Below are 15,152 nucleotides of genomic sequence, written 5' to 3' on the forward strand. Positions count from 1 at the left end.
AGCACCCAGAACTTGTTTTCTAAATACCTTTTTTCATTTAAAGGAGCCATATCTTCTTGGAGAAATGGCTGATTCTAGTTCTGAAGCAGGGAAAATAAAAGGGAAACCTGGAGTATTTCCTTGTGCCAGAAAACAAGGAAATATTCAAAGACAAATTAGGCACATTTTAAAAGGACACAGGAGCTGGTTCATAGATACAGGGGTGAAGTAAATTCTCTTCCAATGTTGTTTTCTTTAGTGTTTGGGGAATGTAATTCTGTTGAATACAGGCTCTTTTAAAACTATTTTGTAAACTTGGTTTACAGTGTTCACAGCTCTTAGATCACTAGAACTACTAACTGAAATATGGAATGCATAAGATTTGGCAGCAATAGGTAAGAGAGTTTGGTTTCTAACATGTTGATTCTTTAATGCTGGTAGGAAAACTGAGTGGAGATAACTTCAGGCAATTATAGGTCATCTCTGTTGTGATGATTCTTTTTCCTTAAGAGTACATAAGACTAGGGCTGGATTGTGACTCAGTGGTAGAGTGCTCACCTAACGTGTGAGGCACTGGGTTCGATCCTCAGCACCACATAAAAATAAATAAATAAATAAAATAAAGGTATTGTGTCCATCTACAAACTAAAAAAGTATTTTAAGAAAACAGAACATAAGACTAGATATACAGATTTGACAATCAGCAGCATGGTGATCCTGTCTCAAGTCATCATAAGAATTTCACTGAGAGTGCAGATTGAGGAGCTGCTTTTGATGAACAGTAAGCACAGCCCATGAATATGGTCCTTAAGAGGCTAGCAGTGGTCTTTTAAGAAGAATTGATCAGTAGATAATATGGGTAACAACAAAATGCAGAGGAGAAGAAAAATGAGAAGATGAAAAATGGGATGAAGGTATCTGGTGGGTCAGGTAACATGAAGTGACAGTGTTTCTAGGCTATTGACAACTAAGTTTGTAGACAGAAAGAAAACAGCAAAAAAAAGGAGAGATCAAGAATATTTTTAAAGTAGTTATACCTTTTGCTTTTTCATTCATAATTGTCTACAACCTTATGTCTGCCAAGGCCTACCTAGACTATGTATTATTATTTTGCTTCAAATATTTGCTGTTGGACTATAGCACCATACTTTATCTCTGCAAATCTAGTAGGAAATGTTACACACTAGGTGTTGAGCTAGTTATAGGTTATGATGGATCTCCAGGTTTAATTGATCTTCTTGATCTAATTTTTGCTAATCTGATTTTAAAATATAGAACCGCTTAGTATACAAATAAAAAATGACACCCTTTTCACTATCATGACCTTGCTTTAAAAAAAAAATGCCTGTTGGATAAAATAAATTATTTTAACTACTTTGGGCATATAAATATTCCAGCATGTTTGTACTAATATGTAACTGTCCTAGGAAGCAGGTATTTGAACAACCAGAATATTACAGTATATTGGGTTGTGAATTTCTGTCACTCGACAATGCTGTTAAATTCTTTGAGAGAATGTGTGCAAAGTGGTGCTGTTTATTTATCTGTGTTTTCCACTGAAAACGTTGCAGTACGTCGTCTGTCACTGTCTTCGCGTTCTGGGGGTGGGCTGAGGTAGGAGGGTGTGACGCTGGTATTTGTGTGAACTCGGGCTGTGATGCTGAGCTTGGTTCATCCCTTTCTCCTCCCTTTTTCTCTCCGCTCCTTCCCACCAGCGCCACAGCAACATCCTCAGAGTCTGAGCGAACTGCGCCCAGCCTGGGCACAGAGAGCCTCCCACCGCCGGCAACCTGCGGCCGGAGTGAAGACAGGGAGCGCAGTGACAGCGCCTCGCCTCCACTAGTCCCCCTACCACCATGGCCAAGAACCGCAGGGACAGAAACAGTTGGGGTGAGTAACAAACGGTAACTTCTGCACCCTGCACAGGGTCTGGCCCTCCGCTTTCTGCTTCTGGAGACAAGGAGGGTCAAGGGCTGCTTGGTGCCAGCATCCGCGGCTGGGAGCAGGCCGCTGCCGAGCTGCCCTGCTGGGCAGGAGGAACCATGGCCGAGCGGTGCCCGCGTCACTGAAATCGCGCTGTGGGGGCGAGGGCTGCCTCTGCGTGCAGGCCCGGCCGCCAGCTTCTTCCCTCACCCCGCGCCCGCCTCCTCCCAGCATTTGGACAGCACCCACCCGACGCCTGCGGGGACTCGAGGGTTCCGCATCCGCCATAGGTTGGAAGGATGGCCTTGAGGGTGTGCCGGGGACAGTCGTTGCCGACCGAGAGGGTGAGGGGTCAGGATCTCAATCAGGCGGAACTCCAACCCCCTTTCCCCGGAGCAGCGAGCTTGAGGGGCCCAGCAGGGCGCGGGCTCCGGCAAGCTTTGGAACAATGAAGCTGAGCGCACCAGGGCGGACCGATCATTGCAGACCCAAACAACCCGGGAGAAGGAACACCCTCTTGGGAGTCCCGGAGCGCTGCAGTACTTGTTTTAATTTGGGGGCTGGGAGGGGGAATTTGGGAAGAAGGGGAGCAAAGTTGTGGTTTCCAGTCTTCTGCCCCACCCCGACCTGCTACCGCATTCAGACCAGCCCCAAGGTTGGCTTTGTTCTTTGATTTTACCTTTTGGAGATAGTGGGCTTATGATTCAGCACCAGGCCGAGGGGAGGGGAAAGGAGAGGCCGGGCCCTGTGGGTTCACGCCGCGAGTGGGTGGGCGGTGCTCACGCAGGCGGAGAAGAGCGAGTGCAGTGATGCGGGAGAAGTCGCTGCGGCCCCGCCCGCTTTGCTGCTCCAGACCTGATTCTGGCTGATGTGTGTGGGCAGGTTGGGCGTCCTTTTCGCCTTGGGTTCCCGATTTCTTGCAGGCAGTGTGCTTAACTCCCCAGCATTTTAGGAATTAAAGCCCTCTAAGGCATTTTTTTATCTGAACCAGTGCGGATCTCAGGCCTCTGTGGCATGGTAGATAGAGAAATATTTCGTTCATTAGCTTTTGAATTGTTACTATTTTGAAAGTTCGCACCCACTAGGAGTTCAGAGCTGTTTGATTCTTTCTTTAAATGGGATGTCTTCTCTAATTCTATGACCACCTTGGTTATTTCGGTTTACTTTTACCAAAAGACCATACCTCTTATTGCCTTTGATGATTCTCATGTTCACAGGATCAACTTGACCATTAATAGGCAAGGCTTGCTTTTGGGAGATTACCTGAGGTTTGTGATAGATGCGGATAGTAAGTTGGAGCAGGGAGGTCTGTCATTAGTTGAATGATTTAATAAGAGAAAGCAGTTATATTTTCTGAGATCATCTAGCCCCAATTTTAGTAGGTGTGACTTTTGAAACAACAGTTTTCTTCTTTAAAAATCTGGATAAATGTTTTCAGAGTGTTCCCTTTCCACCCTTTCCCTTGGCCTCTAGAATAGAAATTTCTTGAACACTAACCTTAAGGTGCTTATATTCAGGTCAGTTACGGTCTTGGTCTCATCAGCTCCACCCTGTTAAGAGACTGGCACATGAAACTTTACTCTGAGGTTTAAAATTTTTCATGTTTATAATGCTTTGGATTATTATTCTTCAGTATTTGGTTACAGAGTTCTCACATAGTAGATTTTTTTTTTTCCCTAGATTTTTTTCTCTCTTGGGAATGTGGTTCTCAAATTGGATTTGCATAATAATCACATTAGGGACTTATTAGAAATGCAGATTCATACATCTTCCAGCCAGAGAATTTGAATCCATAAATCTGAACTCTAGGACCCAGGAATCTGTCTTTAAATTAGCATGATAGGTTATTGAGAAGCAGATGGTCTGTGGGTTTTATTTGAGAGACATTATCTTAGCTCATTTATGTTTGATAGAAACAGATCTTAGTTTACTCAGTTGTCATTGGGACAGTTTCAGCTCAAGTGACAGATTAGGAAAAGAAATGCCAGTCACTATGTGCTCACTGGAAGTTTTCACATTAAAGAAATAGTGGAATTGTGGAGTCTTATCTTGATGTTCTATGCAAATGCTTTACTACTTAGATTTTTGTTTGCTTTGAATATGTATGACATAAATGATTTAGAAAATGTAGCATATGGAGTAGAAGATAGAAATTTTAGCAAAGATGTTAGCCAGGATTGCCTTAATTCCATTTTATTACCAGCACTTAGTAATATGCCTAATGCACAGTAGGTGTTTAATGACAGCAACAGTGGCTGCCATTGAGCTATTATGTGGAATAAGTAATCTTCATTTTATACATCAAAAGGTAGAGTAGTAAATGATAGAGTCAGGATTCCATTTGCCAGTTGGAGTTGAGATTCTTTTGTCTTTATCACTATTCCATACTGCCTCTTTGCTGAATGGGTAATACTATCTACATAGCATGGAACTACACTTTTTAAGACACATTCACCTGCATGATTGCATTTGTCTTTAGTATCTTAAGTAATACTATATCTTAGGACATATCATTCTCTTTTTCGCAGTTTTAGATAGGCTAAATGACTTGATTTAAGTTTTAGATATGCTAAATAACTTGATGAAAATCATATGTTTAGGGAGTGTGAGGATTGAGGTTAGAACCTAGGGTTTTCCCCCCTAATTTATTTTCTATAACATGATACTGTGGAATATTTTTGTAAAAGAATGGGCTGGTTTGTGAGGCCAATAGAGAAAACAAGCCCCCATAGAAGCCATAGGTCTCCTATGAGAAAATAGGCATGATAGCTTTTAAAAAAAGAAGATGATGAACTGACTTTCTCACTCTAATAAGTAAATATTTTCATACAAGTTTGAAAAAAAAGACAGGGAGTTAAGGTAGACAGTCCAGAATTGGAAAATGTTTCTTTTCCCAAGAAAAGAGTAAGCAAGATATCTGCAGGATCTGTACAGGAGAGTTAAAATTCAGATGAAGACCTTGTAGGACCATGGAACAGGTATTATTTTTAATGAGTGACCAGAGACCTGTTAGGTCTTGCCTGGATCTCCCTCCCCCACATTTTTCTGGAAAGCAGAAAAACATCTTTTCTGTTGGGAGTGGTGTTTAGGATCACACTAAGAGACACACTGAAGGCAGATCTGGGAATAGAACTAAGAATCGCACCACCTGTACCTAAATCTACATTTAAGAGGTCTGAATATCTTTACACACTTAATATCAACTCTTCAAAGGTAGGCATTTTATTCTTACTTTAATGTATTAGGAATCTGAGATTCAGAGAGCATAAAGAACTTGCCAGAGGCACCATAATTTACATCTAGAATTTAAATTCAGGATTGATTGCTTCCAGAATCCATTCTATAGAAGACAGGAAACTAGAATAATGTGCCAAAAGGTGTCACCATAAGCCTGTTTATGATTAAGCTGGTATAAAAAAATCAATGCTCTATAAACTTGATCACTTTGGACTAGAAAAGTAGGCAAAGAATGTGCTAATGTGTGAAATAAAGGGAACAGATGAGTATCAGAAACAGTAGCCCAGAAAGCAGTCTTTCAATGCTGTACTAGAGCTCACTACCAGAAACAAAACAGAAGTGCATACTTTTTTGTTTCTGTTAATTAAAATTGCTAAAAAGTTGGGATACCACATGAGAATTTGAATTTTCTACAATTTACAGAAACCAATGGCACATTATTGCTTTAGAAGAATAATGAAAGAATAATGTTTGCGCTGAAAGTGTCAGTTTTGCCTGCCTTAAAAAAAAAAAAAAAAGAAAGAAAGAAAGAAAGAAAAAAAGAAAGAAAGAAAGACAGACCTACCTATCTTAGCTGCACAATAAAAGGCTCTTGAGGAAATTAATTTTTAGATTTCTGGGGGTTTTCTAAAGAGAGGTTAAAAACAATCAGGAGAATAATATAGTTACCTCTTGATCTTCTTTCTCTTCTACTTGGCTATGTTCTGTTTTTATTAAAATGAGGCTATTTAGCATTCCTTTTTTTCCTTATCTCAATTTCCAAATTCTTTATCCTCCTGAAACAAAACGGAATTTCTACTAGGTCCTACACTGACTGTACATGACAGACAGAATATGTATAACATTTACTGTGGATCTCCCTCCCCCACATTTTTCTCATTAAATTTGCCTTCCCTGAATCTCTTATTCAAATGCATTTTTCATGTTTGGGGTGTGTGTGTGTGTGTAATTAACACCTGTTTACACCTTGTCTTGATGACTCTTGATTATACATTTGCTCCATTCTCAAACTCTGCAACCTGTATTAGCTTTAGAACCAGACTAGACTAAGCTAGAACCTGTGATTATTGGGAAAAAGATAAAAAAGTTTTTAGCTTTAGAGGATTTTCTTCTTTTACATAAAAACTCTTATGAGTTATATCTATATACAAAAGAACATATAAAATATACATGTTCAGTTTAGTAATAATGTCCCCAACTCCCCAATTGAAGAAATAGAGTTTTATCAATATTTTCTTACTCCTTGTGTGACCTTCCTTAATGACAACCTTGCCTCACCCTCCCAAATGTAGACGCTTTAACAAATTTGGTATTCTTACTCCCCTGATCATTTTAAAAATAAATAAATGTATATCCCTAAATAACATATTAGTTTTATACTTTTAAAAACCTAATGTAAATGGACTATAAAGTAAGCATATTCTCCAAAAATATTTTGTTCAGTCCACATCCTCACTCACAGTTGGTGTGTTGTAGTATGTGTCATGAGACCTCATTGTAGTTTCAGTTTGCCTTTTACTGAATGCCAATGAGGTGTGAGGTGTGTTCGTGTATTTATTGGTCATTCATATTTCCTACTCTATGCCATTGCCCTTCCCCATTTAAAATTAGGTTATCTTTTTCTTTGTGCTTTGTATGAGTTCTTCACATATTTTTGGATATAAATGCTTTATTAATTGTAGTACAGCTGTCTTGCCATTTTGTGGCATGACTTTTCTCTGTGTGAAAAATTTTAATAAACAAATACCTTATGTTTAAATGTAATCAGTATTTTCCCTTATGGTTTATATTTTTTGTATTTTAAGAAATCTTGCCCTATTCCAAGGTTGTAAAGCATTCTCTTATCTGGCTTTAAATTTTTTGCACTTCATTTTTTTCAATGTTTTTATTGTAGTAAAGTGCACATGACACGAATTTTATTGTTTTAACCATTTTAGGAGTACAGTATGGTGATATTAAGTACATTCATATTGTTATGCATCCATCACTGCCATCCTTCTCTTGAATTATTCGTCTTACAAAACGGAAACTCTGTACCCACTAAACAATAACTCCTGGTCCTTTCTCCCACAAGCTCCTATTAACCACCATTTTATTTTCTTTCTTTATGATTCTTGACTCTTCTAGATACTTCACAGAAGTGGAATGACAAACTATTTTTATTTTTGTGATTGACTTATTCACTTGGCATATTGTCCTCAAGATTGATCCATGTTGTAGCATATATCAGAACTTATTTCCTTTTAAAGTATGAATAACATCCATTGTATGTATGTATCACATTTGGCCTATCCATTTATCTGTTGATGGACACTTAGGTTGCTTCCACATTTTAGCTAGTGTGAACAAAGCTTTTGTGAAATGGATGCAAAAATATCTCTTTGAGATTCTGCTTTTTGGTATATGCCCAGAAGCCGAATTGCTGGTCCTTCATAATTCTATTTTTAATTTTTAAGGAATTGTTACACAGCAGATGTATTATTTTACATTCTCACCAACTACACTCGTAATTTCCAAATTTTCAACATTCTTGCCAACATTTTTTTTTAAAAAAGCTATCTGAATGGATGTGACCTCCTATCTGGTTGTTCTATCCATTATTGAACTTAGGGTATTGAAGTCTTCAACTATTATTATAAAACTGTCTATTCAATATAATTCAATCACTTTTTCCCTTTTTTGTTTTGTTTTTTTTTCCCCCATTCTGACAATTTCTTTTAAATGGGGAGTTTAATTCATTTACATTTGAAGTAATTTCTGATAAGGAAGACTTATTTCTTCATTTTGTTATTTGTTTTTTATACTCCTTATGGTATTTTTGATCCCTAATTTCCTGTATTACTTATTTTGTGTTTAGTGGTTTTTTGTAGCATAATATTCAGATTATGTTATTTAATTTTATGCATATTTTATAACTTTTCTTTGTGGTGATCATGGAAATTACATTTAGTTTCCTAAAGTGGTAACACTCTAATTTGAATTTATACCAGTTCAACTTCAATTGCATACAAAATTTCTGCTCCTTTACGCTTTTGACCCATCCCTTTTGTTTATTATTGTCACAGAATTGCATATCTATACATTGTATGTTCAAAACTATAAACTAAAAATCATTTTGAAAATGCATCAGTCTCTTAAATATGTAGACAACAAAATGTGGAGTTACAAACCAGTGTTAATAATAATAGCTTTGAGATTAATAACTACTTTTTAAATATACTAGTCTCTTAAGCCATATAGTAAACAAGGGATGGATTTGTGGACTGTTTTTAAAATAATTGACAATCCCTTGAATGAAGCAAGTCACTTCTCCCTTGCTGCTTTAGAAAAATTTCTCTTTTCCTTTGGCATTTGACAGTTTAATTATAACGTGTCTCATTGAATTTATCCTACTTAGAGTTTGTTGAACTTCTTAGATGTTTATATTTGTATCTTTCACCAAACTTGGGATGTTTTCAGTCATCATTCTTCAAATCATCTCTCTCCTTTCTCTCTCTTCTCCTTCTGGAACTCTCCTATATTTGTTTGTTTACTTGCCAGTATCCTACAGGTCCTTTAGGCTTTGTTCACTTGTGTTCAATCTTTTTTTCTTCCTGTTCCTCAGACACAATAATTTCAATTGGCCTATCTTCAATTTTGCTGATTCTTTTCTTTTCCCTGCTCATATATTCCTTCAAATTCCCATAGTGAATTTTTTATTTTAGTTACTGTATTTTTCAGTTCTAGAATTCTTGGTTCTTTTTAGGTTGCCTACCCTTTATTGAAATTTGCATTTTGTTTATACATCATTTTCTTGGTTTTTTGCATATCTTCTGCTGGTTGAGTACAGTAAGAGTGTTTTAAAGTAATTGTCTTATAGGTCTATTATCTTGTCATTATTTGGGATGCTTTCTTTTTTATTTTTCTTTCAAATGGGCCACACTTTCCTGTTTCTTTGTATGCTTTGTGATTTGGTGAAAACTTGATATTTGAATCTCATAATGTGGTAAACCTAGGAAACTCGGATTGTTTCCCTTCCCTAGGGCTGTTATTTTTTGTTGTTATTTTAATTGTTACAGGCTGTTTCATGTCAAGATCTGCCTGAGGTGCAAACTAGTCATTTCAGGTCTTATTTCCCACTGTGATTCCCCCTAACCTGCATGAAAATTGCACCAGGAACATCTGCATGGCTTCTTGTAGTGGGGTTGTGGGTTGAGGGATGGGTAGGTGTTAATGAGCTAAGAGCTGACCTTGAAATTAACTTCCCAAGCTTACCCCTGAAAGTTATAAACTTTCAATAGACTTCGAAGGTCTTCCCAGAGCTCTCCCAGTCTTTTTATTGCTTTACTTCACTTAGTTAAGACTGTGTTACTTTGTTTCCAAATAATAGTTTTTTAATCATCACTGGATATTGAATTTTAATGTATTTATTCATTTTTAACAAATACTTTTTCTGTATTATTGAAATAATGACATGGGTTTTCTTTAATGTGTTAATATTTTAGTTGCAATAATAGATCTTCTATGTTGAAGTGATCATGCATTCTTAAATAAACCCAGGATAGTTATGCTATTTTATTTTTTAAAATACATTGCTGTAATTGCTAATCTTTTGACTAAGATATTTACAAGCAGGTTTATAACTGAGTTTTCTTTCTTGCACTTTCTTTGATTTTAGTATCAAAATTTTACTAACTATAAAATATGTAGGGCAGATTTCCTTTTTTTTTCTTTTTTCTATTCTCTATATGATTTTATTTAAGATTATATTGGTCCAGTTTGAGAAAAATAGTCTTTTAACACACCTGGACCTGCTCTTTCTTTTAATAGTAAGATTTTCCATAATTGATTCGATTTCTATAATGGTTTTAGAGCAATTAAAGTTTCTATCTTTTCTGGGGTTGGTTTTTTTTGGTTGTTTTTTTGTGGCGCTAGGGATTAAACCGAGGTCCTCATGCATGCTAGAAAAGCCCTACACCACTGAGCTATACTCCTAGCCCCCTGGGGTCAGTTTTAGTAATTTACAGTTTTCTTGGAATCAGTCCATTTGAACAACTTGGCAAAATTGTCCTAAGTTTTCTCTTATTTTCTTGGCCTAAAGTGTTTGTGTTTTGTTTTGTTTTTTTAAATTTGTGTCTTCCTTATTGTATCTTTTATTGACTAATTTCTTTTTTCTTTTCGATTTACTTAATTTCTGTGCAGCTCTGTTTTCTTCAGACATAGTCTATATTTTTAATTTAAAAAGTTGGATACTGCACTCATAAATTTTCAGTTTTTCTCTTTTTAATATATCTATTATGTTTTTTAATTTTTGATACAGTATGCTATGTATGTGTCCCTTTGTTCAGATTTACTCAATGTACTATTTATTATGTTCCATATTCTAGCTGGTTTTGGACTTCCTTCCTTTTTTCCTTTTTTGGACTTTTTGATCTACCAAATACTGATATCTAATAGATACTTTAAAGTTTTCAGATATGTTTAAAAATGGCAATGTGTTTTTTCAATCTCCCCTTCTGTTTTGTCAGACTTTGCTTATACACTTTGGCCTATGTTACATACATACAAATATGAAATAGTCACATCTTCCTGGTGAATTGATTCTTTTATTTTTATGTACTGAATTTCTGTATCTTGAGTAATACTTTCTGTCCCAGAGTCTGTTTTATCTGATGTTAACATAGATACTTCATATTTCTTTTGCTAGTTTGGTTTGTGAGTAGGGGTAGCTAGAGAGGAGTCTGACTGATATCTACAAAATGAATCATTTTGTCTGCTTGATTATTGGAAACTTCAGCAGTGAATGCCCTTGGGGAGCATTCCCATGAGACTGAATATCTGTTACCATTCCAAAAGTCCTTCCACAAACTTCTTCCAAACACCTGAGCATCTGGCCTAAGTGTTAGCTACTGTCCATGAATTGATAACTTGTCATGTGCTGCAGTCCTCCCAGCTGCTATTTGTGCACTTTTCTTTTCTGTTGGAAGACAATAATGATTTTTTCCTTCACTCTGTCTTTCAAATGTCCTATATGGCCTTCTTTGGCAAAATCTAAACTAGATCTCAGCTGAGAAAATATATGTAAGAGTTATATTGTTGTATTTTCTACAGTCTCTGCAGTGTTTCCAGTCTCCTCTGCAACTAAGGAGAGCTTAGAAAGATGGAGATAGAGCTCAGCATGACATAGAAAATATTCATGACAAAGCATAACCATACATTTTCTGAATAGCTGACTCAGAGATGGTCAAAGGACCAGATCATTCTTTAGAAACCAAATACTTCTAAAACAGACTTTTTTCAGGGACTATAAATGCCTGTGTATTTGTTTGCATTTCTTAGTGGAAACTATATTTTCCACCTGCTTTTTTTCTTAAAATATGTGAACATAGTTTGTTATGATTAGGTATTTTTCTGTTACATGATTTCAAATGGCTGTATATTTTTCACAATACTGCTGTGACATAATTTATTTACAGTATCCTAGGTTAGGTATTTAGATTATTTCCAATTTGTTACTATATAAACAATGCTGTTGTGAACCTCTATTTAGATATATGTGTGCACAGTTCTGACAATTTCCTTAGGATAAATTCCAGGAAATGGAAATGTTTTGTTAAAAGAAATGTATATTTTTAAAAATGTTTTTTATTCTTTCTAATTTGTGTGTGTGTGTGTGTGTGTATACATTTATGTATTTTTTAACCATTACTAGTTATGATAACCAAAAAGGTTGTCTCCTTTTGATTAATGGATCTTTGCTAGGAAAACTGAACTCCCCCCCCATTTTTATTAGCCATTTATATTTCTTCTTATTATTATTTATTTATTGCTTGCAATTGTATTAACTTTTTATCACTGTGACAGAATACCTGGGGAAAACAGCTTAAAAGAGGAAAGATTTATTTTGGCTCAAAATTTCAGAGGTTTTAGTTCATAGTCAGCTGGTTCCATTGCTTTGGACCTGAGTCAAGGCAGAACATCATGGCAAATGGGTATGGCAGAGGAAAACTGCTTACCTCATGGCAGCTAGCAAACAGAGAGGAAGGGGCCAGGAACAAGACAGAATCCCCAAGGGCTACACCCTCAAGGACCTCAAGGACCTACTCCCTACAACTAGGTTCCATCTCCTATAGTTTCCACTCCCTGCAATAATTTATACAGCTATGAATTCCTCAATTAATTAATCCATTGATGAGTTCAGAGCCCTCAATTCCTCAAATGCTCACCTATGCATTGGGGACCAGCATTAAATGCCTGAGTCTTTGGGGGACATTTCAGATCCAAACCATAACAACTGTACAGGGGATTGAACCTAGTACTGTTAGGCAGACATTCTACAACTGAACTACATCCCCATCCCTTTTTAGAATCTTATTTTGAGACAGATGTATAGATTTTTTTAACAAAGTTTACAATTAAGAAAATTAGTTATATACTGTGATAGCATTTCTAGTATGTAAAAATGATTATTCTCTATACTCTAAATTTTTGAAGATTCCTTTTCTACATATCTAAATTCAGTAGCTGAGTTCTGGCTTCCAGTGACTTAGAACACTATATAGAATGTAAAAGTCCCAAAAGTCCTTATATTGAATATAAGATCAAGTATGTGAAAAGATAAAATGATGGCATTTTGTCTATCTATTGCTATTACAGAATACCAGAGACTGAGTGATTTATAGAGTGGATTATTTTGACTTACAGTGCTTGAGGCTGGCAGTCCAAGATCATGCAGCCACATCTGTCAGGGCCTTTGTGTTGTACCATAACATAGTGGAAAAGCTGAAGAGGTTATGTTAAAGGAAGAATACAACAAGGGCAGCTTTGCTTGGTAACAACCCACTCTTGGGGTAACTATTCCAGTCCTGTGTGAGAGAGAACTCCAATGACTACCTTGGGAGTTAAGCAAGTCCTTTGAGAAGGACACTAATTCATTCATAAAGGAAACACCCCCATGACCTAATCACCTCTTAAAGGCCCCACCACTATTCAATATTGTTACACTGGGGACCATATTTCAACATGAGTCTTAGAGGGCACAAAGCATAAAGCATATTCCAACCACAGCAAGTTGGTTATCTCCTTGTGAGCCATACATTTTTGTATAAAACCATAGTAAAATGCTAACTCCCAGCCAGTTTGCTTCTGATCTATTTCCTTTTCCTTCTCTTTTTAGGATTTGGGTAGTGTTCAGGGAATTGAAATAAGTTTAGTTCAGCAAAATTCATTTGAAACTCATTTCCTCTGTTGCTGAGGAAACTTGGTGTGTATTCCAAAGGATTTTTGAATTATTTTAGACTAACAAGGATAATATATATTGCATAGGTAGTAATACATAGTTATGAAGGATGAATCAAGTATGTAATATTTGTTTTTAGTAATGCCCAGCAGCTAATCCTTTTTCAAAGTTATTTTTATTAAATTTTAAAAAATAAATATTTACTAAGGACCTACTATATGTGAGCTTCTTTATAACTTATCAAAAAATACAAATAAAACAGTTTGTGCTCTCCATGTATTTTTAGTCTATATTTCCACTTTTGATCTTTTATAGAAATTAAAGATTTTGTAAATATTTTAACAGGTTTATTGAAATATACTTCATATTCTATATAATTCACCCATTTAAAGCATATAGTCCAGTGGCTTTTAGTGTATTCACAGAGTTGTATATCCATCAGCATAATTTTAGAACATTTTCATTAGTCTCCCAAAGAAACCTTGAAGCACTTAGCCATCAACCCCCAATCCCCACCCAAACCCAGCCACAAACAACCACTACTCTACTTTCAGTCTCCACATATATGGCTGTTATGAACATTTTTATGTAAGTTGAATCATGCAATATGTGGTCCTTTATGGCTGACTTCTTAATAGTGTTTTCAGGTTTTGTCCATATTATAACATGGATTGGTACTGTATTTCTTTTTATTCCTAAATAACATTTCAGTGTATGGCTATATCACATTTGATTTATACATTTGTCAGTTAGTTAGACATTTGGGTTGAAGCTCTTCTAAGGAGCTTTATAAATGTAGATTACCGTAAATACAGGTATAGGTTGATGGTAATGATAGGTTTCAGATAGGAAGAATTTTTTAACTTTGAGGCATAAAGTAATGATTGTATTTTTACAAATAAACATTCCCAAATTCACTTTACCATTCATTTTTTATTTAATAACAAACTACTCCAATATTTCTGAATGTCTCATCAAAAGTAAAGATTTTTTTAATATGGTATTTTGTCCACATTGTAATAAGACTTCTTCTCATTAACCATCTAAGTATTTTATAGATTTGTTTTATTTTACAACATAATTAAACCACACTTAAAAGCAATCTCTTTCCTCTTTATGAAATACATTTGTGACTCTTTAAGGGCCTGGAACATATAAACAAAAAGTTCAGGGCTAGGAATATAGCTCAGTGGTAGAGCATGAACCTTAGCACATGTGAAGTCCTGGGTTTGATCCCCAGCACTGCAGAAAGAAGGAAAAAACAAAACGAAAACAAGCTCAGAGTTATCTATTTCATCCACACTTAATATTCAGAGATAGAGTAGGTATTAATACAGATACAAGCATCCACTGAGGTTTTTCCTTTTTCTTTTACCCCTAGTAACCATATTGTCCCAAATCCTCTCAGATCTATGATTTGTCTTCCTCTGCCCGATGTGACCCCTCATAACCTTTCCAACCTACTCCATCTATATCATACTCCTTGCTGTTCCTCAAACATGTCAAACACTTTCACACTTTTTTTCAGTTATACCATGTCGCTCTCGCCAGCAAGAACGACCCGGAGACGTGATGGGTGGCAAACTTCTTTATTAATAGCTGATTCTTCTTTCTTTTCTTTAGGGAAGTTATTGTCACTTATATAGGTTATATCAACTAATTAGAATATTCATGATATGTGGGGAGAAGATAGACGTATATGGGTATAACTTGAAGCACCTAAGAATCACGCAAGAATCATGCAGAGGCCCTGACCAATTACTGAGACTTCCTCAAGGTGAAGTTAGTTGTATAC

At 36.1% G+C, this 15,152-nt stretch overlaps 1 protein-coding gene across 2 annotated transcripts in view; it reads left to right on the forward strand.

Annotated features, from left to right (window-relative positions):
* Positions 1-1,667: 1,667 nt before the first annotated feature.
* Positions 1,668-15,152, forward strand: part of Atl1 (atlastin GTPase 1) — a 62,998-nt gene continuing 49,513 nt past the window's right edge. Inside the window, exon 1 of one of the 2 annotated variants that reach the window (XM_047539047.1) lies at positions 1,668-1,869. In XM_047539047.1, the coding sequence (XP_047395003.1) occupies positions 1,836-1,869 (34 nt within the window). In that variant the 5' untranslated portion in view covers positions 1,668-1,835. The remainder of the gene's footprint in view (positions 1,870-15,152) is intronic. The other variant, XM_047539045.1, reaches the window with a different exon arrangement.

The sequence above is a fragment of the Sciurus carolinensis genome, chromosome 2, assembly GCF_902686445.1.
Source record: "Sciurus carolinensis chromosome 2, mSciCar1.2, whole genome shotgun sequence".
NCBI classification, from domain to species: domain Eukaryota; kingdom Metazoa; phylum Chordata; class Mammalia; order Rodentia; family Sciuridae; genus Sciurus; species Sciurus carolinensis.